This window comes from Adelges cooleyi, unplaced genomic scaffold (genome assembly GCF_023614345.1).
Source record: "Adelges cooleyi isolate 19-005CV unplaced genomic scaffold, UGA_ACOO_1.1 ACOO_flye_CR_arks_rails_tigmint_CR_PRNA_651, whole genome shotgun sequence".
Lineage (NCBI taxonomy): Eukaryota > Metazoa > Arthropoda > Insecta > Hemiptera > Adelgidae > Adelges > Adelges cooleyi.
The window spans coordinates 14682250-14707513 of NW_026096352.1; the positions used below are offsets into that span (position 1 = coordinate 14682250).

Here is a 25264-nt window from a genome sequence, read left to right on the forward strand (position 1 = left end):
AGGACGGATAAAAATCGTACTACACTCCACTTTTCCTCCTGCCCTAAACTTGAAACTTGAATAAGTTCAAAAATAATTATCCAAAACTTGTTATCGACCAGTCAACATTTTTAGTACGTTAATGAAATGTCTGCGTTACCATTTAAGTTTAAAAAGTTTATATAAAAATAATTAGTTAGGGAAAGGGGCAGGAACATGGGAAAATGTAATGTGTGATGAACATGTGATATCGAGTGGACCATGATAAAACAAAAATCACCCTGTATGTAATATAGGTATGTTTATTTCGCATATGTACCGAAAGAATAAAATGGGGAAAACTAATACTTAGGTATAATATTTAATTTGTTTGTGTTGTTTTGAAATAAACTATTGCATTTTTCGGTTACACAGGTAAATGCGGAGTGTACAGAACATTTGGCGGATCCATTCGGACCAATTATATATTTTATTGTGTAAGAGAAAAACCGCAAAATAATGGATGGCGCACAACAAACGGGACAAAAGGCTATATTGTGGCAGTGTAACAAATTACCAAAAAAACAAGAACAGCCGTTGCTTGCATTGTTTATTCTGTCTATAAAAGCAACGGGCCCGAGCCAATCGAACCCAAAGTCCTACAGAATATTTTAATATATTATACAACCAAATATAATAAGTATCATCACCGATTGTGGAAAATGGCAAAAATCAACGTTGTCGTGTGTCTGCTGTTGTCCGCACTAGTCTTGGTCAAGGTAAACATTTATAAGAATATAAGAATAAAGGTCTAAAGTCTGGCCGTACCGCGCAAGAGTCGGAGCCAAGAAATAACTGATTGGTTTTTTTTTTTTTAATTTTAATTTTTTAACTTAACAAGAAACGGGCGAGTATTTAAACACACTTATGTATTTAACTTGGAATTGTATCTATAAAGTCACGCACTTTTTACATATTACTTTCCACGGCCAACCTAAAGAGTATTATTATTTTAACTATTATTGATATTTAAAAAAATTTGTCTTTGCCAATTACATTATTTTTACATGATCATTATCATTACATGATTTTTGTTATTTAAGATTGTATATTTACTTATTAAAAAAAAATAATAATAAATTGATTTATATAATATTAACATAAAGTTTGATTTAAGGTACAAACTTTAATAAATATTTCACTCACGGTGTAAATACATTTTGTAAACACTACATGTTATAATTTAGTAGTGGAAAGTATTAAAAACACAATTTTGTAACATGATGTAATTATTTTCCATAATTTTTAATTTTTAAATATTCGTTACTCATCGAGCGGTTTTTATTATTGCAGGCCAGATTCGAGTATGGCAACGACGACAGCGAGTATAGTTTTCGAACCGCTGACTTTGAGGATGAATCGCTGTCAACGGTAGACCAAGCTGGATCAATGGCCAACGATGCGCGGTTCAAGCCCAACCTAAAACTGCAGCGTGCCGAAGCGGAGCTGACGGAGGAGGCGCGAGAGCGTGTCGAACGGGGCGAGGTCAGAGACACGTTGGAGGATGTCGTCGACAAGGAGCTGAACAAACCTGAGGTGGCGCAGCTCAGACGCGAGATAGGCGAAGCGTGGAAGGCCGCGTTAAGCGGGCCCGAGGCCGCTCGGGTGATGGGCGCCATTGGCGACGCGGCTCAGCGGGTGATGACATCGCCGGTGGGTTCACAATCCGTGGGCCTGCTGATCACCGCGGTTCGGGTGGTGTTGGAGAAGTTAGGAGAGATCAACGAGGCACACGCGGAAGCCGGTACCGTGGACGCAGCAATCAGGACGCTCACGTCACCTCGACTACCTGAGATCGTCAAGGAAGGCGGTGAGGCCGTTATCAAGATGGCCAGCGACCCGCAAGTGGCCAAATGGGAGAAGACCTTTTTCACGGAAACCAGGAAACTCCTTATGGAGCCCGATTTCGTCAAAAGGCTAGACAACTATTTAGGCAACATAGAGTCGATGCTGTCTGCGTCGAAGACGTCGGCGTCGAAGACCAGTGCAGTGCGTTCCAAAAGGATGCACCTATAATATTAATGTACTCCACCCATGTTAAAATAAAAATTAAAATAATGTAATAGTATGCAGGACAAATAATGTATATGTACACATATATAATATATATATATATATATACATATTTATCTATTATTATGTACGATCTGCACCTTTTCCAGATCCCACGTGACGGAGAATACTTCTTACAATAGGTACATTTAATATTGTTTAATATAAAGTAAATAGTGATATCTTGTTTTAATACAGTTTCTTATTTTTTTTTTGAAATAGTTTTATTCTAATATGAATACATACTGACTTTGTTTTTTGGCGTAATGTGCATAATATGTACATATTATGTACTAAAACATACTTATTTAAAAAACGATATCCGTGTTGTCATATGAAATTACGCTTCTTCTTTTTCATTGTTAAAATATTTCCTACTACATAGCAATATTTTGACAATAATTTGGGTAAATTAATGATATTTTTATGAATAAAAAACCTAGTATTGTTATATTCTAAAATTTTAGAAAAACTCGGGTGGTAAAATGAAATTTTGACTTTTATGTTTTACTACATCACAAACTATTGAAATCATTAAATCCGAAAATTATTCAATTATAATACCTACTTTGTAACACAATAAAATTTAATTTATGTAATTTTAATACAATGTTAATTTAAATTAGGATTAATAAGACCATAGTGTCCGCAAACTCGTTGTTGTGAAAACCAAGTTGGAGCAAGTGATCGCATTTGATGTAAGATTTTAATAACCCTACATAGAAAGCGTGGATATCATTTGGTTTGCCATTATATTTGCTTTTTATATCCGTTATACCAGACACTCACTTATACTAAATGATTTGTACTCTGGTTGACATGTAGAGTGTAATAAGTTTCCCAACGAGCCGGCAACCAACTTTAACAAGTTGTTGACAGTTAAGCCAATCTTTGTAACCGCGCCAAAACAAACGGAATTAAAAATTTCATGAATGCATTTGGCTTTTAATAATGCTCATTGCTCAGGTTTGATTATATTATATTATAGTGTTAATAGTAGGTAAGTAGTCTATACAATTTTATAGACTACTTAGGTACTTATGCAGCCAAATGCAAAACGAATCATAAACGAACAGACGCACTTATCATTTGATCAGTGTCTGTGTTTTGTTGTTTAAATTAATACCATACATTTAACATAAAACGTTAAATGTATAATAATCGTGGCACGTGTAAAATATCGAATTATTATTAATCTTATCAATTAGGGAACTCGTGTAGGTACTTGTTTAATAGGTCTTTACCAGCATTTATATGTACTTAAGTTTTCCTTGTTTTGTCGATATATTGTTTTTTGTAACAATAACAAGGCAAATGTGTAGATTGAATTTTTTTTTAAAACTAATTTACATATTACTGTATAACCATTTTAATAACAGTATGTAGTTTTTTAATTTGTTCAATTCTTTTGGATCTATCGTCATATGTGCTTGGCCATTGTCTACTATTTTGTTATTATTGAACCGATTATTATCTAACTTGTACAGGTTTTTTTTTGAGTAATAAATAAATTTACGAATAGTTTAATTACCCCAATTATAATTTTCCTTCCCCTGTATTGTGGTAGTATACGTTTTGGATCCCGTGTTCACTATATTAAGTTTATACGGTAGATTTTCCATCAGATCCATCTGATGTAAGAAACTCATTTTCTTGGAAAATATGAGTAAATTGAAAGTTTTTTTTTTTAATACTTAGAAAATGTTTACCTATTAATTTTTATTATGTTTACCCTTATACGTAAAATAATTATGGACTTTGTTCGTTGGAATGGGAACATAAGTTTTTAATTCAGCAAATATGTAGACAAACAGTTAAAAAAATTGTAATGTTTGAAATTGTAATTTTCATCAGCCTGTTCGTTTGCTATGACTTTGAATTTTTTTGTACTTAAGATCAATGCATAAATTAGTAAATTTTTTTTATTTCTATACTTTTTAATTGTAACATTTTCTTAATGTTTTTATGTTAATTTTTAAATTTTAAAACTATTAAAAAATAAGAATACTTTTCAATGGATATATTTATAACAAATAGCGCAATGGAATTATAGAAAAAGTAGTTAAATGTTATTTCATATTTTTTTTAGATGAAGTACAACCATCGTTAAGACCATTTTTTTAAATAAATAATAATATAATTTTACTTAATAATATTACCCCAAGTACAGCATGAAAATATATTAAATAAGATAATAAGTCATAAGTATAAATTTCCACTCATTTATTCATGATTCAACTTATTTGGTAAATTAAACATAGGTTACATAGGTACATGTTGTCACTATCGTTAATCGCTACATGATATTATTATATTAAAGCAATAGCATACATAATCGTTAAATTTGAATTTGTAGATTTTATATGTATTAGATACATTTAACAAACTTCGCCGTTTTACAACAAGATGTCTAAAAGTTATACTACATGATACTATTATGTAATTATACTAGTTACTAAATATTTATTTATAATTTTTTTTTAATTTTTCCTTTATTGTTGTTTTGAAGAACTAATCAAAAACAATATTAGATTTTGTTGTATAACATAAAGATATTTAATATCATATATTTTATTTTTATTTCTCAAAAAATTTCGCTAGCGCATTTAAAACAATCATGAATACAACTCGTTTATTTATATAAGTATTTTTAAGTTAAATACCTTATGTTTAAGTTTAAATACTCAAATATTAGTATGCATTTTATTATTATATTATTTTTTAATTTATAACTTAGTCATATTTTTAAATCGACAATTAAATGTTCGAGTAAACTTAGGGTATAGTAATTACTGTTAAATACGCGGTTTGTGCCTAAAAATGTTGCTGTACTCTGAAGAATACCAGCATTGTCTAATGTCAATTGTCTAACTAAAAATAATAATAATAACGACTACAAAAAATAAATAAATAATAATAATAATGATAGGTAGATGATATATGAGATATTGATCTGTACAAAACCGATATGAATAAGTTTTAAAAATGACAGCACAGCGGGGTCGGGTCATTGGTAGGACGGAGCATATTAGAGCAAGGGTCACAGGTGTTTTGGAATTATTACAACTTCTCAGCTCCGCATCGAAGCTAACAAAAACTTTACAAAACAAATTATACACAATAATGGTAACATAAGTATATAAAAAAAAAAAAAAAAAATGTAAAGCAATTAATGTTTTAAAAAGTAAAGTAGGTTCATTCATTAGTTGCTGTTGGTTTGAGAGAATCTCATTACACCTACCCCGCCTCCAAGCCTCCTGTAGTTCATATTGCCACAGAGCTTCCATTGATTCTGATTCTCATCATACATCTCAATAGTTTTCAAGTAGGCCGATCCGTCAAATCCACCGACTGCAAATAGTTGTCCGTTGACCGTTGCCAATCCTACGCCACTCCGTTTACACGTCATCGCGACAATCGGCGACCACTCGTCAGTTTGTGGATTGTATCTTTCTGCATTGCTCAGCTCCATGACGTCGTCTCGTCCGCCCACTGCGTATATCATGTCTTTGTAAACGGCGCATCCCAAATGTTTTCTCCGTGTCGACATTGAGGCCACGTTGGTCCATTTGTTTTGCTTCGGGTCGTACCGTTCGACGGAGTTCAAAGGGGTCAGACCGTCCGAGCCGCCGATTGCGTACAAATGTTCTCCCAAAACTGTAACGGCTAGGCCTAATCTCCGCGTGGTCATCGGCGCCACTTTAGTCCATTTGTTCTCTTTGGGATCATAACGCTCGACGTGATTCAGACACTGGATACCGTCTTGACCTCCGACGGCATATATGTAACCTTCCAAAACGGCCACGCCAACGCTGGTCCGGCACGAAGACGTCGGAGCAACGTCACAAGACCATTGGTTAGTATGTGGATCGTAGCGTTCCATGCTGTTCAGATACGCTTGGCCGTCATGTCCACCGACCGCGTACAACAAATCGTCGAGTACGGCCACGCCAACGCCACACCGTCTCTTGGTCATTTGAGCTTGGACCTTCCAATCTTCCGTTTGTGGATCGTAACGTTCCACCGAAGCTATAGCGTCTCCACTGCACCAACCACCGATGGCGAACAGCACTTGACCCTGTTGAACGGGTTTGCGGGGTCGAGTTCTGGGTCCTTGCATCAGAGGCCGTTCTTGGGGCAGAAGTAAGTAGTTTTTGGCTTCGTCCACAAGATCTCTACACATTTCATTACTGCGAACCAGCAAGTCGTTTCCGACCGTGCCGACCAGAAATTTCGGGCTCAATAGTGGCAATTTTACATGTTGGAGGACCCGGGGGAGATGATGTCGTCTGTCGGGTATGTCGTACTTCACCCAAGACATGGCCGCGTTGAACACTTGTTCTTCGGTTTTCACGTTCAACTCGTCGCTGGCAAGCAAATCGATCAACTGCGTGAGGGGCAACATGAAGAACTCTTCGTTTTCCATGACTTCTTGAAAATTGTGCAACGTGTACTTGTCGGCCACGCGCAACAAATCCAAACAGTAATGTGTGTCGGCGAACGTTTTGATGCCGAGGCAGTTTGTGGGGTCCAGTTGTCTTCTTAGAAACTCGCAGCAAACGTCTTGGATCTCGGGCAACTGCAACAGACAAGCGGCGGGCAAAAGCGACTGGACGTTGGACTCCTCGATTGTGATACGCGCAGTGTAACAAAATTCGACCAACAATTCCATGGCCGGTTCCTCTATGTCCCGTATGGTCACTTCGGTTTGGCGAGATTCAATCAAGTTGCCGACAAACATTGCACGGAAATAAGGGCTGCACGCGGAAAGCACAATACGGTGTGCGTATATCTTGCGGTTGTTCACTCTGAGTGCGATGTCGCACAGTTCACGGTGGCGACGCATCACGTTGAACTCAGCGAGTACACTTCTTGGATGTTTCTCTGACACATGCGTCAGCTTTAACACCGAAGGCGATTCGGGTTCCATTTTCGAGTGTAGACAAATTACACAATTTCCCCACTTGTCGTATAACAGGTACCTGTTGAAAACAAAAATAGTGTTAGAAAAAAAAAACGTACAATTTCTCTTCAATCGTATAAAATATACAAATAGTGTATAGGTTTATTTTTCGGCCATAAAAATATTAAAAATGCACTATCAATTATTTAGTTAGGTTTTGAAAAAAAACTAACTTTAATATATTGAAACACTAATAGTCTATTTAGAATTTATCGCGGCTTACCAATAACAACAACAACCAAAATAGTAACTCTATGGGGCAAAAGTTGAAAACGTCCACTTCTTCGCCCTCAACAAATCAGCTAATTTGTCTACTTTCAAATTTGATTAGCTACAACTTCGCTAAGTCAAGGAGTTGATATATTTTTTCTATTTTTAGCTTGGTCGATTTTAATTACTCATATATCAATTAATCAGAAATAATATACAAAAGTTAATTAATTTTTAGGAACGTTAACAGTGGAAAAGTTTACTTAAAAACGAGGACAACCGATAAAACTTATTTTTTTTAAAACTTAACTACATCTTAACATACTTAACTTTCTTAACTATATTTTCGAGAATAATGGCCGGATCATGCCAATATTTTTAAAGAATATTAAGAATATTATTATAAAACAAACATCATGCATTATTATGCATCTTTTAATTATGTTTAGAATGTTATTATTTTAAGATGGTGTTTTTTTAATTCTGGATTCCCAATTACCTATAGGATTTAAGAGCTGAAAATTAGACAGAAGGTGGGTCGCAAATAAATTATAGGTACATATTGGAAAAATATTGTTATAACCGATTTTAAATATTGCTATTACTAAAAGTAAGAACTAAACAAATATATATTATGGCCAATTTTAGGTTTACCAACTTGAAATTTAGTGCATCTATTACATTAAATATTTTTAAACTTCATTATTAAAAATAATTATTAGGGTACATTTAAACAAAAATTGTAATATTATTATTATTTTTTTTAAATCTATCATTGAAACATTCGTTTAAACCGTTTTATATAGTGTGAAAATGAGGTATAATGAGGTATGTTCTATGCCTATATTTATTAAAATTTGGTATTCCATGTATATTTTATTAGTAAAAACTGAAGAATTTTTAAGAAATGAATTTCGAATAAAAAAAGGTCAAGACTTAAGAATGTATTTGGACTTAAAGAAAACACAAAAAAATGTACAAATAGTGCTAGTGTATAATATAACCACCAATGATTAAAATAAATGTATAGAAGGATTTAACTGTCAATTAAATTTATCTAAAGAAATAATTTAAGAAGTTCTCTCCTTTGTAAATAATTATTCTAGTTACTGTCGATTTAAACTATATTTATATTTAATCTATTGTTGCCAGATTTGGCTTTTATTATTTATATTAAATTCGACAATCGTGAAAATAACTACCAGCATTCATTTAATCTCATAAATAAATCCATTTTCGTAGTTCGAAGAAGAAGTAAGTGGCTTTTGTAAATAGTAACAACAAGGATACGTGGAATTATCTGATGTATAAACTTTTTGTGTAGATTTAGAGGATTTATAGTGGGCTAATGGAATATAGCCACAGCATCAACATATATAAATATAGATTCCAAACATAAGCAGTAAAAGGGTAAGTAAGAAAAATGTAGCACAGTATATAATAAAACATAGTAAAACAACTGCAAAGAAAACCAAATTAATTAGATTCAGTAAATTATAATATCAGTAAAATCCATCAGAGAAGTTTAACACAGTATATAAACCAGTACAGAACACGCAGGTTTCACAATATTCGCATTGAAGCGTTTGAATCTGATTAATTCACTGCCAGATTTAGTTAATATGTTTGAAATTGTAATCATTGATTTGTATTGTACAGAAATAGGAGCAATGTATTTTCACTCCGTTTGATATATCTATTATGATTGCGTTTTAAGTTTAAAGGCCGTAAAAATTAAAAAGGAAGAGGCGGAGGCGCGGTAGCCACCATAAATACAATATACAAATAAATAAATACAAACAATATGTAAAATCTTATCTACAAAAAGACTAATAAAACGTAACAAATACCTTTTGTGTTCGATGCGAGCAAATTCCCCAAGTTGTTCGTAAGCTGCTTGCCGTAGGACTAAGGAGACAGCTGGGTAAGGTGTGTGGGACAGCAGCTAACAATAAAATCAATAGCACTGCGCTTAATGTAGTTTAGCCAACATAATAACGAAAGGCGTAGTACTTTTATTAAATTTACTGCATGTTACAAAACATGGGCTGGCTTTTTTTTGTTTTATTATTATGGGAAAAAAGTATAAGGTATAGGTGTATAGGTGTAGGTAACGTATACTGTATAGGCGCTTTTAGTAGCGAAAATAAAGGTATAAATATTTCATTTAGACATGTTTATTACACTTTATAGCATGTAGACAATTTTTTAAAACCAATAGGTAGCTACTATATACTTTTGTTTTATTTGTATTTATTTATTTGGTCCAGGTAGTAGATACAAGTACCTACCTACGAAAATATATTCGGTAAAAATAAGTACATAAAAATGAAATACCTATCTAAGTTATACTAAAATTCGTTTAATTAGCAAGCTGAGTAATTTTAGCTTCGATGTTTCTCTTTGCATATTATCTAAAAAACTATCTTACAACCAAAATGCAATTGTAATCATTTTCCTCGTTTATGTTGGCATCATCAGGCTATGCATGAGGCATTAATTAAATACAAATAGATATTCAATTCAATGTACATTTTAGGAATACATTATAATATGCGATAATTTGAAAATATTTTGATTTTAGTAGTCGATTGGTCTTTTATTTTAAAATATTGATACATGTTCCGCATAACCACCACGAGTAAATGTTTTGACATGATTTTTATGATAGAATAGAAATTCATAATAATTATACAATGATAATCCTATCAAGTAGATTGTATTCTATTATAGATTACATTGTGATATTATTAAACTCTCAACATTATATTTACAATGATGTTTCTTTTTCTTATCGAGTTTGGAGCAATAATAACTATTTAACTGTTGGACCAACTAATGTAGCCAGATTAGTACCAAACTTGTGTATTGTTTTTTAGATAATACTACCAATGTACATTGTCAAACCAAGAAAATATCATTAACTCTTTCCCCTATAGAGGTAAAAACTTGTTACATTTATTAAGATTTAGGGGTTTATTTAAGACTAAAAGTGGGTTTAAATAACCACTATATTTTCATTTAGCCAACAAAATACATAATAATTAAACATGTTTAATGGATATTTTTAATATATTTAAATTCACTGCACAGTATTAATCAATTTTGATTAATTTTTTTAAAAAAATTTGTTTTCTAATTTCATAGTATATTATATTTACATTTTTATGATATGTTAATATTAAATGTTTTCAATCTCGCATCATTAAGACAAATTATATGATCATAGTCGCTTAGTGTATTTGATGACTCAATCTCTTGCCATGTGTTTTTTTCAGCAATATATCTTTCACAAAAGACTCCGTCAGGTCTTTCTTCATTTTTTTTTAAACACCAGTTTGTATTTTTTCCAACAACAAATAAATCGTTTCCAATAGTCACGGCATCTGCATTTTAAAATATAGTGTTATAAATCTATTAATTTTGTCATTAGTCATACTGATGATTTCAAAAAATCGCTGTGTTAAAGTAAAATCCACCATACTACAGTATGGTCGCAAAAGAAAAATGGTTGGGTCTAAAACTGCAATAGGTTTGAAACGTCAGATAGTCAATGACAAAACTTCTCAAACATTATTATTATTATACACTTACTTGCAAACACTTTTGCGTTGATCATGTCAGGTAGCGTATCCCATTTTGAATCATTTAACTTCATTTTGTAAGCACCTTTGGATTTTGCACAACCGCCTAATAAATGTATATAATTTCCTCTACTTGTAATGCCCATTAAAGCATTAGCTGTTGGCATAGGATTACACTGTGTCCAACATTTTTCTTGTAGATTATAGCAGTCTGCATTACTTAAATAGTTGTTGTTGTTATGTCCACCAAACTTTATAGAAAAAAAAAATCAATTGCATTAAATATACTATATTTAAACATATTAGATATTTTTTTAGGTATCGTAGTTATGGTTATTAGCATTTGGCGGTTGCTGGATAGTTTTGTTTGGGTAAATAGGAAACAAATAAAATAGGGAACGACTAAAAACATCAGGTTTAGTTTAATTTATAAATAAAAGTTAAATTAAGCCTAACTTCTAATTTCATACATTAGCAATACAATATTATACTTACAACATATCAACAAGAGTCGTGAATTATTGAATTGTAATATATCCGAGCGGTGGGCATTGGCTCTTTTATTTCGTCCCATACTTTCGAATATGTGTCATAATATTCTATTGAATTTAACATTTCTCCTCCTGGAATACCTAGGCCTCCTACCTATGCGGCAAAGATCATAAAAAGACTCATATTAAATATATATTTTCAATATATTACATGTATTGATCGACTCAGATATGTTGTTTTAAGAATAACCAATACTGATACACACCACATATATATACTTTCCTAGAGTGCAAACAGAAATATGAACTCGTAATCTTCGCAAAGGCGTTGTAGGTATCCACATTTTAGATGTAGAAGTAAGATCAAGTTCATCGACACAATTACTCCATTTTCCTAATACATCATAACCTCCAATTGCAAGTAGAATTCCAGTTTCCAAAACAGCCAAAGTTGCACTTCGACGGGGTGGACAAAAAAATGAATAATCATCACATAATTTCCAATTAAGATCATTTTCGCACCGCAGATCCATGTACATTATATAAGAATCATCAGCATTGGATTGACCTTTAATTGCGAAGATAATCTAAAAACAAATTATCAAATATTTTATTTTCTACAAATATAAAAAGTACTCTATAGATATCCCACACAGCAAAAATATGTTTAACAAAAATATCAACATTTTAAGCTATAAACAAATATTTTTTACATTTGGTTCATACAAACGAGGTGTCCTTATTGTTGTTTTTGTAATATTTTCATCAACATCGACAGATATATAATTTTTCATGATATGTATCAAACCTATAAATATTTAAAAACCATTATGGGACACTAATATACTATGTGAAAATAATTTTAAATGTAAATTGTAAAAAGATCCATTATTTATGTTATATATTGTTGTAGGATCAGCATCGGTTTAAATACTTACAGTCATGTTGGCTTTTCATTAGTGGTTCATCACAGATATGTAGTAATGCTTTTTTCGAAATTAAAAGTAACCTCAAATAATTCAGTAAATTTGATAAATATTTACTTCGTTCCTCTATATCATATTTGATCCATTTAATAATGAAATCGAAGATCTGTAATACATATTAAAACTGCATAAAGAAAATTATAAACATTTTATTAGATCAATTTTAATATATACTATTGTCCTATTAAGAAGTTAGCAGTGCTTAATGAGAACAGACAAAAGTATACCTACTGAATAATTTAACAAGAACTAAAAATAATGTTCTCATTTCTTTTAGATTTGTAATTAATTGTAATTAATTTAGATTTTTCTGACATTTTTAACACTTAAGAATAATTAACGATATTTTTTGTTGAGTGTTAATAAATTATAGTATATGTAATTAAATGAGTAAATATTAATCAAATTAAATTGTAATTTTACAAATACCTTTTCTTCAAATTCAACCAGCAAATGATCGTTTTTTATAAACTCAACAACATTATCAAAACTAAATTCATATGTTTCGTTTATTTGTGTTTCAGTTTCCATAATTGTTCTATGAATAAACATAAACATATTATTGATATAGATGTACGTATTCTCTATCCCAAATAAGAAAGGCAGAAACACATGACAAAATTCGGTCCGTCTTGCACATCCTTATGCATCCCCACGCTGCACTTCGCCTAATTCTCTTTCTACACACAACACAGTGGACGGCTATCGGATGACATCGTCGTTAGTATTCATATACCAGCTGTCGCGTAAAGGGGGATTGACAGGTCTGCCAGTGCAAGAGGCCTTAGTCGAGATGAGCAAATTGCTGCTTTTGTTATTTAGGACAGAGTATAGTATAAATCTAGATTTATTCAAACGTATGCCAATCTTAAACACTTACTTGAAATTTTCTAAACAATACAAGAAACAATAAGTATACAGCCATTTTTGTGATGTTGGTTCAGCAAATCTCATAAAATGAAGACAATTAGTGATATTTATGTTTTTTCTAACATAAATCCTTAGCATATTTAAATTGAAAGTAGTCAGAAGCTCTCAATAGTTTCTAAAATAAAAATAAAATAACATTTAAAATCATTACAATAAATGTGTTTAAAGATAATTAGTTATTATCTGTTTTCTATGTATTACTTCAAAATTTATTTTCCTGGATATCCATCTGAAATGTATATGTACAAGTTACAATTGACTTTAAAATACCAGACTCGATGTCTTTAATAGGCATAGTAATTTCTTTAGTTTCATTAAAGCCACTATCGAACATTTTTAATAGCATAGGGCTTGCGGATGCTAAAATTGCTTTATGCGCTGAAATTTGAACGCCATCATCACATAACAACGTAACATCGCATAAGGTTTGCTCTCTGTAAAAAAGGTATCTTTATAATTAATAAATATTTAATAAAAAACATATATAATGTTATTGTAATGGCTTTTAAGACATAAAAATGTATTACATTAATATAATAAAAACTACACATAATAAAGCAAAATTTGTGTACTTCATTAATGACTATGAGATATTGACAAGTTAATTTGTTTTAACCAATGTATTTATTTTCGATAATTATTGGTTGATCATGTACATGAGGATCCCGAAACAGCTAATAAAAATGTACATTAAAAACTGGACAAAAATATTCTAAATAATAAAAGTGTATAAAAAAAAATAAAGTTTGTAAAAATTCCACAAAACAAACTTTTGTTTTTCCACTAAGCAAACTAATATATTGCTATTTAAAGAATACAAATAAGATAATTTTGTAAATACTTATATTTTTGTATAATTTATAAAACTAAGGCTATGCTATAATTAACAAAAGTTTAAAATTATAGAAATACATAGGTTAGTATTTAAGATCTAAAAAATCATCCTAGGTGTATAAACTAATGTTCTTTAACAATTGTTTATTTTCTAAATATTTTTTGTGTCGCCTGAAAAATTATGTTTCAACACATTCAGGGTGATTTTTTAGTATCAACGTTGTATACTTAAACTTTAAAAAAAATCATTACCTAATACACTATAACAATTTTACAAAATATTTTTATTACTCCTTAATACTTTAAAAAAATCATTTTAGAAATTAGCTTATAATTATGTCATAAAACATAACTTACTGGAAAAACCCGTATAAGTTTCGAAAATGTTCATACATTATGCTCAAAGTTTTGATTGGTATATTATGTGGAGAGTACTTTGGAAACATGTTGAACATTTTTGTTTGTCTACAAGTAAAATATATTTTGCTTTATAAAAAATTTCAAACTAAAGGCAATTGGAAAGCGATATATTCTGTCTCGGTCCATCTAACACACAATACTCATAGCAAGTTAGACGTAATTTTGTTATAACGGTGCCTGGTTTTATGTTATATCCACTGATGTGATAAAGAATCTGTAAACAAATTTGAATTCTTCATTATCTAAGAGACGACCTTTCAACTTTTTTCATTTGTTTATTTTTTCTAAAGTACGATTCTTTGGTGATATTTCATTTTATAATTGAATACTGGACACTTTTAAGTTCAAAATTGTATAAAATGATCTTGCCGTCCCTGGAAAAGATTTCTAGGTATTCAAATATATTTTCAGATTCATCATCACATCAGCAGATTGATCAGTACCTACGCAGGAACACAAATACGCCTAAATTCCTATAGTGCGAGTTTGACGGACTGAGAAAGGAAATATCTCATCACAATCAAAAATAAAAACTATTTAACAAACTAATAACATACTGTATAGTAGAAACTAGACACGATAATGGTTTAAAAAGGCAAAAAACAGAACACCCAATAAGCCCGAGGCCGTAGTAGATTTGTTTTTTTAAACTTAAAAGGTAGACATTTCAAATTAGAATGAACAAGTGAATGACGTTATCAATAGATCTCCCAGCCGTTAATGATTAGGCTTTAATGAAGTTAATTTTGTTGCCGGTACCGACTATACACAAGGCGCAAAACATGCCTCAATAATTATACTAATTGTTACCATAATTATATATACTATCATACAAAAAAACTATAATTTTACCCCCTTTTAAATTTTGATTTCTGAGTTAAAAAAAAAAAAACAAAAATCTTTAAATTATAAATGTTTGTTAAAAACAAAAAAAATTCTCATGTTTTATAATTTTAGTACCTAGGTAAAACATAAAAATAATTAGGCGAGTCATGAAATTGCCAATTACTATTTTTATTTTGTGTATTAATAATGTGTCTAAGTATAGTTTTAATTGTGTAGGCAATTTATGTATTCGTAATATAACGATACAAGAGTCTTCAATTCGTCGTTTACAGTGGACAATGAATTTGTAATTGAATTAGAGCGAGAAAATAGTGTGCTGTAAGATTTTTCACAACGTAAATATTGTGATACCAATTTTAAATCCAATTCGTGGAAAGAAATCGGGGGAAAATTGTGTGTCCTCTTTTCTTAAATCGGTTTCAACTTTTGACAGTGTCCCCAAGTATTCTCGGTGAGACATACGAAAATATTTAAACAGAAAGTTGTTGTTTGATGATAATACTTGCTAAAAAAAAAACCATTTCCCTTGAATCGACAAGTCCTCCTTAAAAGTCCAAGAAAATCGAGAAATCTATGAATTTTACCAATTCTAATGATAAATGATAACCGACTATTGGAATCTCGACGATGATTTGGAAAATCATACAAGTGAACCAAACCAATCATATAATTTTTTTTTTATTTCGTCCTAATCTGAGTTTCGAATTGACAACGTTTATCGAAGAACGGGGTTTGTCTTCTCTGATTTCTCTCATTCTTATAACTACTTATCACCTAAAAATTTCAAACAAACTTGACAAAATCAACGAAACTGCTAGTTCACAATGAATACACGTATAAAATGATTGCTATTACAAAACTGGGAGAATTACTATTTTGTACAAACGTAGTAAAACATTAAACTCGAGTCCAATTTCATTTAAATACAAAAATTACAAGTTAACAAAGCGGTTTAGAACAACGTTGTATTAATGTATTTAAATGAAGTGTCGAATATTTTTAAAAACTAGAAAATGTAATTATTTTTATTATTATTATATTGTATTATTTATATTTATAATTTATTGCTGTTGTTACAGATATATCGTATTTAAAAGTAAAATAAAAATGTTCGTCAGAAAACAGTCAACCGTTAATTCAGTTCACACTTAGCAACCTAGAAATGTACAACAGTGAAATTGTAATTTTTTTTTTTTGGTTTCTATGTAACATAAAAAAAAATTTGACTAGTTTTATAAAAAAAAATGTTATTTTATAGTCCCACACTAAATCTATCTTCAATACAAGCTTTGAGTTTAAAAATAATTGTATTAACCGATGATAAAATAACTGGCCCTGTAAAAAGGGTATCCAAAAATCATGTTATTATGGCTGTTTTATTTTAAGAAAGAAATAAGCAACGAAAACTATGCACAAGTAATAGTTCACCGTATATTAACAGCTAAACGATATCAACCACGATGAAGCTATAATCATAATAACACTGAAAAGATGAATTTATTGTATAAAAAAACATACCCATGTTGATAATTCACTAACACAACAATAAAGTGAATGCTTCAACTACGAAAGTAAAGACAAAAAGCGGAGAAAACTACAAAGCTTTTGTACTGACCGAACGTCTATCGAGCTATCCTAAATAAAATAGTATTGAATATATGTACTTAAGTACACAAAAGCTCAAGGCAACAGGGTTTATATCATTTGTTTTTCCAAATAATAAGCAGTTGTGCTTAAATATTAGAAAGTAAGGTCCAACTAGTTTTCGCTGGAATAAGAAGTAAAATAAAGAATTTAGAAATAATGTCACTGTATATTATTAAATTAACAAAAAATGCAATTAAACAATGCTCATGTTCACTTGTTAAGAATTATTTAATTAACCACTGATGTTTTAGTGAAAATAAAAGTTTTAGAATTACAATGATTTCTAAAATTTTGTAAGCCATAATGGAAGCATATAAATGAAAAATAAAATTATTTACAAGTAACCTGCCTTTAAAAATTTTATTGAATTGTGTGCTCTATGATTGACTTTAGGTAGACTTTACTACTACGGGTTGCTCTTATGTGGTACTTGCTGTAGCCTATATGGGCTCCTAAATATGTTATTATTTCATCCTAGTCTCTAGGTTTATAGATTACCGGTTAAACGTTTTAATTGGTTTAGCTTATCAGTTTTCCGTACTAAACATAAATAATTAAGTGTTTAATGGAATACATTTTAGATGAAACATCAAAATCGAATTACTAACGATAAAGAATGGAATGCGGTGCCCAGAAGAAGTGCTTTTTTTTAAGTATATACTCAAAAACCACCCCCTGTCCATACCCTTAATATTGTTTACGACCCCCAGAGCTAGGGTTCAGATATCATAGCTGAATTAATTACCCATAAATGTGAAACAAATAAACATCGCAATAAACTTAGAGCACTTAAATTTGAATTAAATTTTCGTGCGACCAAATTCTATGACCACACGTCTGACTGGTAGATTTTTACATATATATTTTGTTGACTTAATGCAGCTCAACGGAGGTAAGAAATGTAGAAGATTTATCCATTACTGAATTCGTAGAAAAAAAATTAGATTTTGCATAATTCATAATATACTGCATAGTTGTATGTAAAAAATAATATTTTATTATATGCGTAATAATTTTAAGAGAGATTTTTTATAAGGTACTATAAAAAAACCAATTATTGTGTAAAACGGAGACAACCGATGACATCCGATGGTAAAATCGTTAGGCGGGCTACCCTCTTAATATCCCTTGCAATCAACAGTTTAACGATATCAACCACAAAGCTATAATCATAATTTATTAAAAACACCACCGAGAAGACTTATTTAACTGTGTATAAAGAAATTTCTATAAAGCAACAGTATGGTAAGAGTTTCAACTACAAAACAAAAGAAATATAAGCTGAGTAAACAACAATGCGTGTGTACTGATCAAACATCTGAACTGTGCTTATACAAATAGTATTGAACACATATACTTGTGGGTACATAAACGCTAAAGGTAATATATTCTATACAATTTTGTTCCCCGAAAACAATCAGTTGTGTTAGAACCATTAGAACGTATACCTACGTGTTACTACATTGTTTGAATACTTTTGTTCTGTTAAAATGATTTTCAATTTGACAATCGCACCACTGATTGTTTTAATTGTTGTCTGTGAAGTCACATTATGTCCCACCGAGGACAACGAACGATTTGCCAACACACTGAATACGCTTCTGAATTTTTCAGGATGGAAGGAAATCAAAATGAGAGCCAAGTGTCTGGAACCGGCAGGCGATGAAATGGAATCGTACAACGGAAAAGATTTAGTAACAAAAATTGGGCATTTGTTGGACCTAAATAAAATATACAAACCAGATACGGATAATCGTATTGTCGATGAGGAAAACGTGAAGACAAAATACTACATGACACTACGTTTGTTAGGGTGTGTATACACAGACGTGTTACAAAGATTTATGGCTTTTTCAAAATACCTTATCGAGTTTGCCCATACGGTAGGGCCAAGAGGCATTACTGTCTTGGAACATGTGGTAACATGTCAGCCGTTAACAGAGTACATGTTCACAGCTTTGGATTACGTAATAGCAATGGACCCGGCAAAAGATTCTCAAAATAGTGTGTTGATTGACGTGGCAAAAATGGCGACTCAAACTAAAAGTAAGGTCGAAAATGTTTTCGCTGGAATAAGATACCAATTGGAGAGTTTAAAAGTAATGCCGAATAATGGACCCAACGAAGACGATAAAGATCATGAGGAAAGAATTAGTGAATCTTTGAAGGCATTGTTGAAATCAATCGACAACCTGTTAAATGCTGATGAACGTGGTCATTTGGCAGTATTCAAAAGCAATCACTGCGTTGATCCTGGTGAGATCCCTGTCGATCATATCGATAAATGGTACAATACTTTACAAGAGAAATGTGAGAAACGCACCGAAGAAGAGTTCGTCAAGTTCATTCACAATCAAATTAAACAGTTTGTCGGCATGATGGCCACAATCTACTATTCTGGTTTAGGGTTTGTATATGTGAACGGAATCACTACTCTTTCTAATACAATTGCTATTGATTAGTTTACTACAAACCAAAATGTTCAGGTTGACTTGATTTCTTTTTTTTTTTTCAATAATTAATGTGTATATTATTAAATTATCAAAAAATGCAATTAAACAATGTTCATATTGGCTTATTTCAATTTAACACCGCGTATATATTACTCGTAGTATTTTTAAGTTAAAAACTATTTAATTCACCACTGACATGTTTTAGTGAAAATAAAAGTTATAGAATTACAATGTATAATTTCTAGTATTTTGTAAGCGATAATGGTAATGGACACGTGAATAAAAAAATATAATTCTTTACAAGTAACCTGCCTCTAAAAACTGTATTTAATTTTGAGCTCTATGATTGACTTTAGACAGGCTCGCAATACTTTATTCCTTGCTCTTGTGGGATGCTTGTTGCAGTCTATATGGACACCTACAAATTGTATTATTTTATCCTGGTGTCCAGAGGTTTATAGATTACTGGTTAGTAAGAGTTTTATTTTATAAATTAAGGATAAAATTCACAGAAAATGTACAAGTGTCATTAAATAAATTAAACATATTTTTACGGCCAAATAATTGAAACTTAATCTCAAACACACGATTTTAAGCATAATATTATTATTACAATGCTTTTATATATATACTTTTTATATTCGGACAAAATATCATAACAATAACATCTTTTTTAGACAATAGTAGGTACATTTTACGGTATTGTGGTTAGTTTTATATTTCAAAGCAACACCTGAATAAATAAATAAAAAAATGAATAAATAAACAAATATTCATAAGAAGCGACTCCGTTTTAGGTGACGCACAGTGGAGTATTTATATTAAAAAGCTGGCGACACTTATAAATAATGCGTTGAAAGTTTGGTGTTCACTACTCTAGTGTATGGTAATATAATTTATGTAAATCTATATGTGTCGGGTGTAGCCAAGCAATAATTTTTATTCCAAAAATATAGTACGTTATCTCATGTTTGTTCTGTGATAATAAAACTACTATAAAGCCTTCTCCCGCGTGGCTCTGATTGGCCCTTTGTCATGGACCTGGGAGTAACGGTTCATCAGTGTCGCCAACCAAACAATATTATCGAATTATCGTATATTTTACTAACGTTCAATCGTTATGAACATTTTCATACTTTTACCACAAATTAAATGAAATAGTTTATTTTAGAGAAAATTCTTATATAGGCTCTCTAGATGAAAGCATAAGAGTCACTTTCGATGTAAGCCAAAAAGTGACGGCCATTTTTTAAAATGGTTTTTTTGTATAATGTCATATCTAAACACAACTAATAATAATAACGTTTAGTGGTCGCACTGCACAATCTACATTGGAAGTGTCCGTTCGCATTTAATGTATTGATTACAATATACACTATCCAGTTTGCTTTTATTTGCAATTGCGCAGCCGAGTAGGCGTAGCGATTATTACGTTGACGCGAATATAAAGGAATACCATCGACGTTGTTGCTTAGATTTTGTGTTGTCCTATAAAAGTTACCAAATTATACTAATATCATACGTAAGTTTATCTATCTATTATAACAATATCGATTGACATGTTGTACTGAAGTTTAAGTATTCCACAGGGATCTTGCGAAGTGGGATATTTATGCAGCGGAAATATTGTAAAATTTACATCCGAAATTAGTGTTTACTGATTCGAGTCAGTGGTGCAGTATCTTTTAAATAATAAAATCCCAGGAAAAAAATAATCATGGCAATGGTGAGATACCTTTTTGTACTTACCTATTGTTTAATTATTTTCAATTAAGCTTGTAAACACACGAGTTCTACAGATAGAAAATACATTTTTGTTTATGTTTTAGCTTCCCATCTTTTATGAAGGAAATGAAGATGACGAAGAAGATACTTACTACGAGGTTGACATTGACTCATTTGTAAGTTGAGTTTTGCTTGTATTGTTATTTTGTATAAAACTTTATGTGTATGTATTACAGAATCTGGAAGAGTATGTTGATAAGTACAGTGGCCTAACACGGATAAACAGATTAATGTTCATTGCTCAGCATTTTCCGAAAATATGTAGTGATGCACTCCGTTTAGCTCTTTCGTATGTCCTCAAGACTCTGAATACCGAATTATTTAAATTGGTTCATTATAAACTTCAATGCAATTTTAAGTATGTTATATTATAACACTTCATCTATTGTTATAATTATTTTTTAATGTTTTATTTTATAGAATTAGGCAGTCAGATGTTCATGAACGTGAATTTAAACATAGGCTGGAGATAATGTCAAAAAAAGCGGCTTGTAGATATGAACACCTTGATAAAAAGCTAAGAAAATCTTTTACGTGCTCAACCAGGCATAACATATACAAAAATTGTATGCACATCGGTGACCATTTTGTTGAGTGTGGAGATTTCACTAAAGCTACCACTTGTTATGTAAAAGCTAAAGACTTTGTAGATCAATTTAGTCAGTTTGTATCCTGGCATATTAAGATTATTAAGGTACATACAAATACATATTTTGATAAAAATTAAAATAAAATTTTCAAAAATACAATTTTTAGACTTCAAATAAATTTAAGGTTTTTATTTTTCTTAATTTTATAAGGCGATAACAAAGATGTTAGATGTAATGGTTTCAAATAGCTAATACCAAACTGATTTATGTCTTAGCAGTTTTTAAACATTTCATCATCTAAATTCTAAACCACAACATGTTTAAAATATATAAATAGAAATCAGCAACATTTTCCATTTAGTTACTAATAAAGCATGTTAATATATTTTTAATATTTTTTAGGTGAAGATATATTTGCAAGATTGGTCAGCCGTCGCCAGAACCTTAAAAAACGAATCTGTCTTTGAAGATCGAGAAAAAGTAGTTATTGCATTTTTTAAAAATATATATTGGAAATTTATTACTATTTGTTATTTAGGATTCTCATCTGGACATTTCATACTGTTCAACGTTGGCGTGCATTAGAGGCTTAATCGATTTAAAAAATCATTGCTACAAATCAGCAGCTGACAATTTCTTAGAAGTTAATTTTTTTCATTACGATGATGATTTTGAAGTATTGACCAAAAATAATGTTGCTATATACTGTGGATTGTGTGCTTTAGCTTCATTTAACCGCTTAGAATTAAAAGACAAAATAATTGACAACAAGTGAGTATTAAACATTTTATATTGTTTTTTCCTAATTATACTTAACTAGGTTTTAGTTGTTACTTTTATATGTATTCCTATCTAACCATAGTTTACATTTTTTTTCGTGCTAGATCTTTCAAGCCATTTTTCAGATTGGAACCCAAGATATTTGATGCAATTTTCCAGTTGCACAATATTAAATATAATGCATATTTGAAAACGCTCGATGATATTAAGGTATAATTATTTTAAAAGATTTTGACTGGGTCTTATCTGGTGGTATATTTTATCAAGCAACGAACTCTGTTAACACAAACTGTTATCCATTTTATTTTTATTTCTTATAACTGCCGTCCTCTCCTTCAAATATGCTCGAGCTCGACAACTAAACCCGACCCTTCCAATACCATGTTCAATACCTTATATCGTTGTGTCATTTACGTTGATATCTTAACATACAGGGTATTTTACGTTGTTTTGGCTTAGTATAAATAACTTATAATCACAGTATATAATTTTTTCTTGTTTAGCCATTATTGCTTCTCGATATGTACATTGGATCTCATATAAAAACAATCTACTCCACCATCGGCCACAATACAATGTTGGAATATCTAAGGTAATTATTGTGTGTTAAAAACTTGATTTGTGTTATCTATTTTGGTTTTTTCTGTATACAGGCCCTTGGATTATGTTGATATAAGAAAAATGGCAGTGTGTCTTAATATACCTTTACCCGATTTAGAAAGTAAACTTGTGCAACTTGTACAGAATGGGCATATAAATGGTAGCTTTGACTTGGTGAATAAAGTAAGTGAATATTGAGTAGTTTATAACTCTTATTTTAACAAATTTATATATATATATATATATGAAATGTATAATATAATATATATTTATGAATTATAGGCCCTTAGTATCACATATCCAAATAGAAGCAGCCCAGAAATATACAACAAAGCCATGGTAAAAGCAAAAGAGATCAATAGATATTATCATACAAATATTATCAGTAGGCAAGTGATCCATTCCAAAAAAAATACAAAAGAAATTGAGAAGCTAAGAATGTCTTTTAATAAGTTAAACACGAATGGTTGATTTGTACATAATAAATAGTTTTTTAATTCACATTCTGGTCGTTGGCAATCTCCTGGGCATTAAATTAAGTTAAAAAAAAGTAGTTTAATAAATATTTGATGAATTATAATATTATTGTATTATTATAACTAGTCGAGTATTTTTAATTTTAATTTTTAATATTGACAACCTTGAAATAGCGTTTTACGTGAACAAAAATTAAAAGTAACTATAAAAAATGTATATATATATATATATATATTAATGTCGGGACTTATAAAATCTAGAATTATATTTAAAAAAAAAAATGATTTGGCTAGAATGACTGTTTTTGTTGTAATTTGAATTTTTGTGGTTCTACCAACGATAAGTTATAATTTAAAATAATTCAGACAAAATAGGTAATTTTTATAGCCGTTTTTGATTTGTGACAGTTTCGGGAAATCAATACTTGCGACGTATACTGATAGTGTTCTTGTGAACCTGAAATATAATAATATGACATCCCTGATAAAAGCAACAAATTGTCATATTCAATCTTAACTAAATTTGTTTTCTTTGTGTAAATAATGTGTGAACATATTATATTGCAATTAATCTAATTTTGTTGTTTGTATAAAAAAAATACTCATTTTCATTCAGTATTTCTTCCTAATGCATGACGAAGTAGTATTAAATGTAATTTATCTTGTACAATATTTCTTAATTTTAGTTTTTAAATAATTAATGGTTTGTTGAACAACATCGTTTTGTAAAAAAATTTTTTAGTAAATTGTACCTAGTCTATTTATATCGATGTCAATTAAATTATTGTATGTACCAATTCTCGTTAATTAACTAATACAACTTAAAGTTTGAATGTTAAGGTTAGATAATAATTATAATGTTATAAACTGTTGCCAAGTATTTACAGTTGTCGCAGCTCGTCAAGTAAATACGATAATTATTATAATATATTATTGTGAATAACACAGTTTTACAACTTTACGCTATTAAATGTTTTGATATTGTATCATGTATGTGTAATTTCTTCTTTTATTTAAAAGAAAAAGAGTAACTCAGACTCTAAAGTTTTGGTAAAAAAAGAAACTTTGGTTGTTTCGACAGCTTATTTGTAAATCTTAATTATAAAGTTATCGCCATTTTTATAAAATGTGGATATTCTAAATTCATTATATTAATATTTAATATGTATTTTGCTAATACTAAAACATGAAATGCATATAGAACGTTTGTCAATTTATATGTTTGTTCACACTGCGCTAGCTAGTTAGTGGCTAAGATGATGACGTGAAAAAATTCCTTAAGAGACAAATTATTTAAGATTAAGTTTTATTATTAATTATTATAATAGAAAATACTGATGAATTGTGTATAAAATATTTAATTAAATAATATAACGACTGCGACTTGGTTTGTATAAAAAGAACAAGTGCTCATGTAAAAAAAAAAAAAAACAATTTACTATTTTAACTACACTTATTTCGATTAATGGTTAAAATGATATAACAATTTTATCATAAAAAGTAACACTAGCTATTTTAAAAACTTTGATATTTTAATCTTAATACATAAAATTCAAGTGATACGAATTTAAATATTATAATATTTACCCTATGTATTTT

At 30.3% G+C, this 25264-nt stretch overlaps 5 protein-coding genes and 1 long non-coding RNA gene across 6 annotated transcripts; 2 read left to right on the forward strand and 4 right to left on the reverse strand.

The window, feature by feature from the left end:
• Positions 1 to 583: 583 nt before the first annotated feature.
• Positions 584 to 2263, forward strand: LOC126844542 (uncharacterized). Its single transcript, XM_050582817.1, has 2 exons — positions 584 to 737; positions 1312 to 2263. Exons 1-2 carry the CDS (start codon positions 681 to 683, stop codon positions 2032 to 2034), a joined length of 780 nt encoding a protein of 259 aa, XP_050438774.1. The 5' UTR covers positions 584 to 680; the 3' UTR covers positions 2035 to 2263.
• Positions 2264 to 5272: 3009 nt separating this feature from the next.
• LOC126844312 (kelch-like protein diablo) lies at positions 5273 to 7000 on the reverse strand. Its single transcript, XM_050582425.1, has one exon. It carries the CDS (start codon positions 6998 to 7000, stop codon positions 5273 to 5275), a length of 1728 nt encoding a protein of 575 aa, XP_050438382.1.
• A 3334-nt stretch (positions 7001 to 10334) lies between these two features.
• Positions 10335 to 11072, reverse strand: LOC126844314 (uncharacterized). The gene is made up of 2 exons (XM_050582427.1): positions 10838 to 11072; positions 10335 to 10629 (listed from the first exon to the last, which is right to left on the reverse strand). The coding sequence occupies exons 1-2, from the start codon at positions 10992 to 10994 to the stop codon at positions 10409 to 10411; spliced, it is 378 nt and encodes a 125-aa protein (XP_050438384.1). The 5' UTR covers positions 10995 to 11072; the 3' UTR covers positions 10335 to 10408.
• Positions 11073 to 11739: 667 nt separating this feature from the next.
• LOC126844313 (kelch-like protein 28) lies at positions 11740 to 13295 on the reverse strand. The gene is made up of 5 exons (XM_050582426.1): positions 13185 to 13295; positions 12734 to 12842; positions 12257 to 12410; positions 12045 to 12126; positions 11740 to 11905 (listed from the first exon to the last, which is right to left on the reverse strand). Exons 1-5 carry the CDS (start codon positions 13256 to 13258, stop codon positions 11857 to 11859), a joined length of 468 nt encoding a protein of 155 aa, XP_050438383.1. The 5' UTR covers positions 13259 to 13295; the 3' UTR covers positions 11740 to 11856.
• A 150-nt stretch (positions 13296 to 13445) lies between these two features.
• LOC126844669 (uncharacterized) lies at positions 13446 to 15165 on the reverse strand. The gene is made up of 3 exons (XR_007686622.1): positions 15046 to 15165; positions 14426 to 14533; positions 13446 to 13668 (listed from the first exon to the last, which is right to left on the reverse strand). It is a non-coding gene; the product is annotated as an uncharacterized LOC126844669 (long non-coding RNA).
• Positions 15166 to 20839: 5674 nt separating this feature from the next.
• LOC126844487 (COP9 signalosome complex subunit 1-like) lies at positions 20840 to 24552 on the forward strand. Its single transcript, XM_050582729.1, has 11 exons — positions 20840 to 20956; positions 21024 to 21160; positions 21264 to 21335; positions 21396 to 21577; positions 21640 to 21913; positions 22212 to 22289; positions 22348 to 22580; positions 22694 to 22799; positions 23093 to 23181; positions 23243 to 23372; positions 23472 to 24552. Exons 2-11 carry the CDS (start codon positions 21152 to 21154, stop codon positions 23658 to 23660), a joined length of 1362 nt encoding a protein of 453 aa, XP_050438686.1. The 5' UTR covers positions 20840 to 20956; positions 21024 to 21151; the 3' UTR covers positions 23661 to 24552.
• The last annotated feature ends 712 nt before the right edge of the window (positions 24553 to 25264 follow it).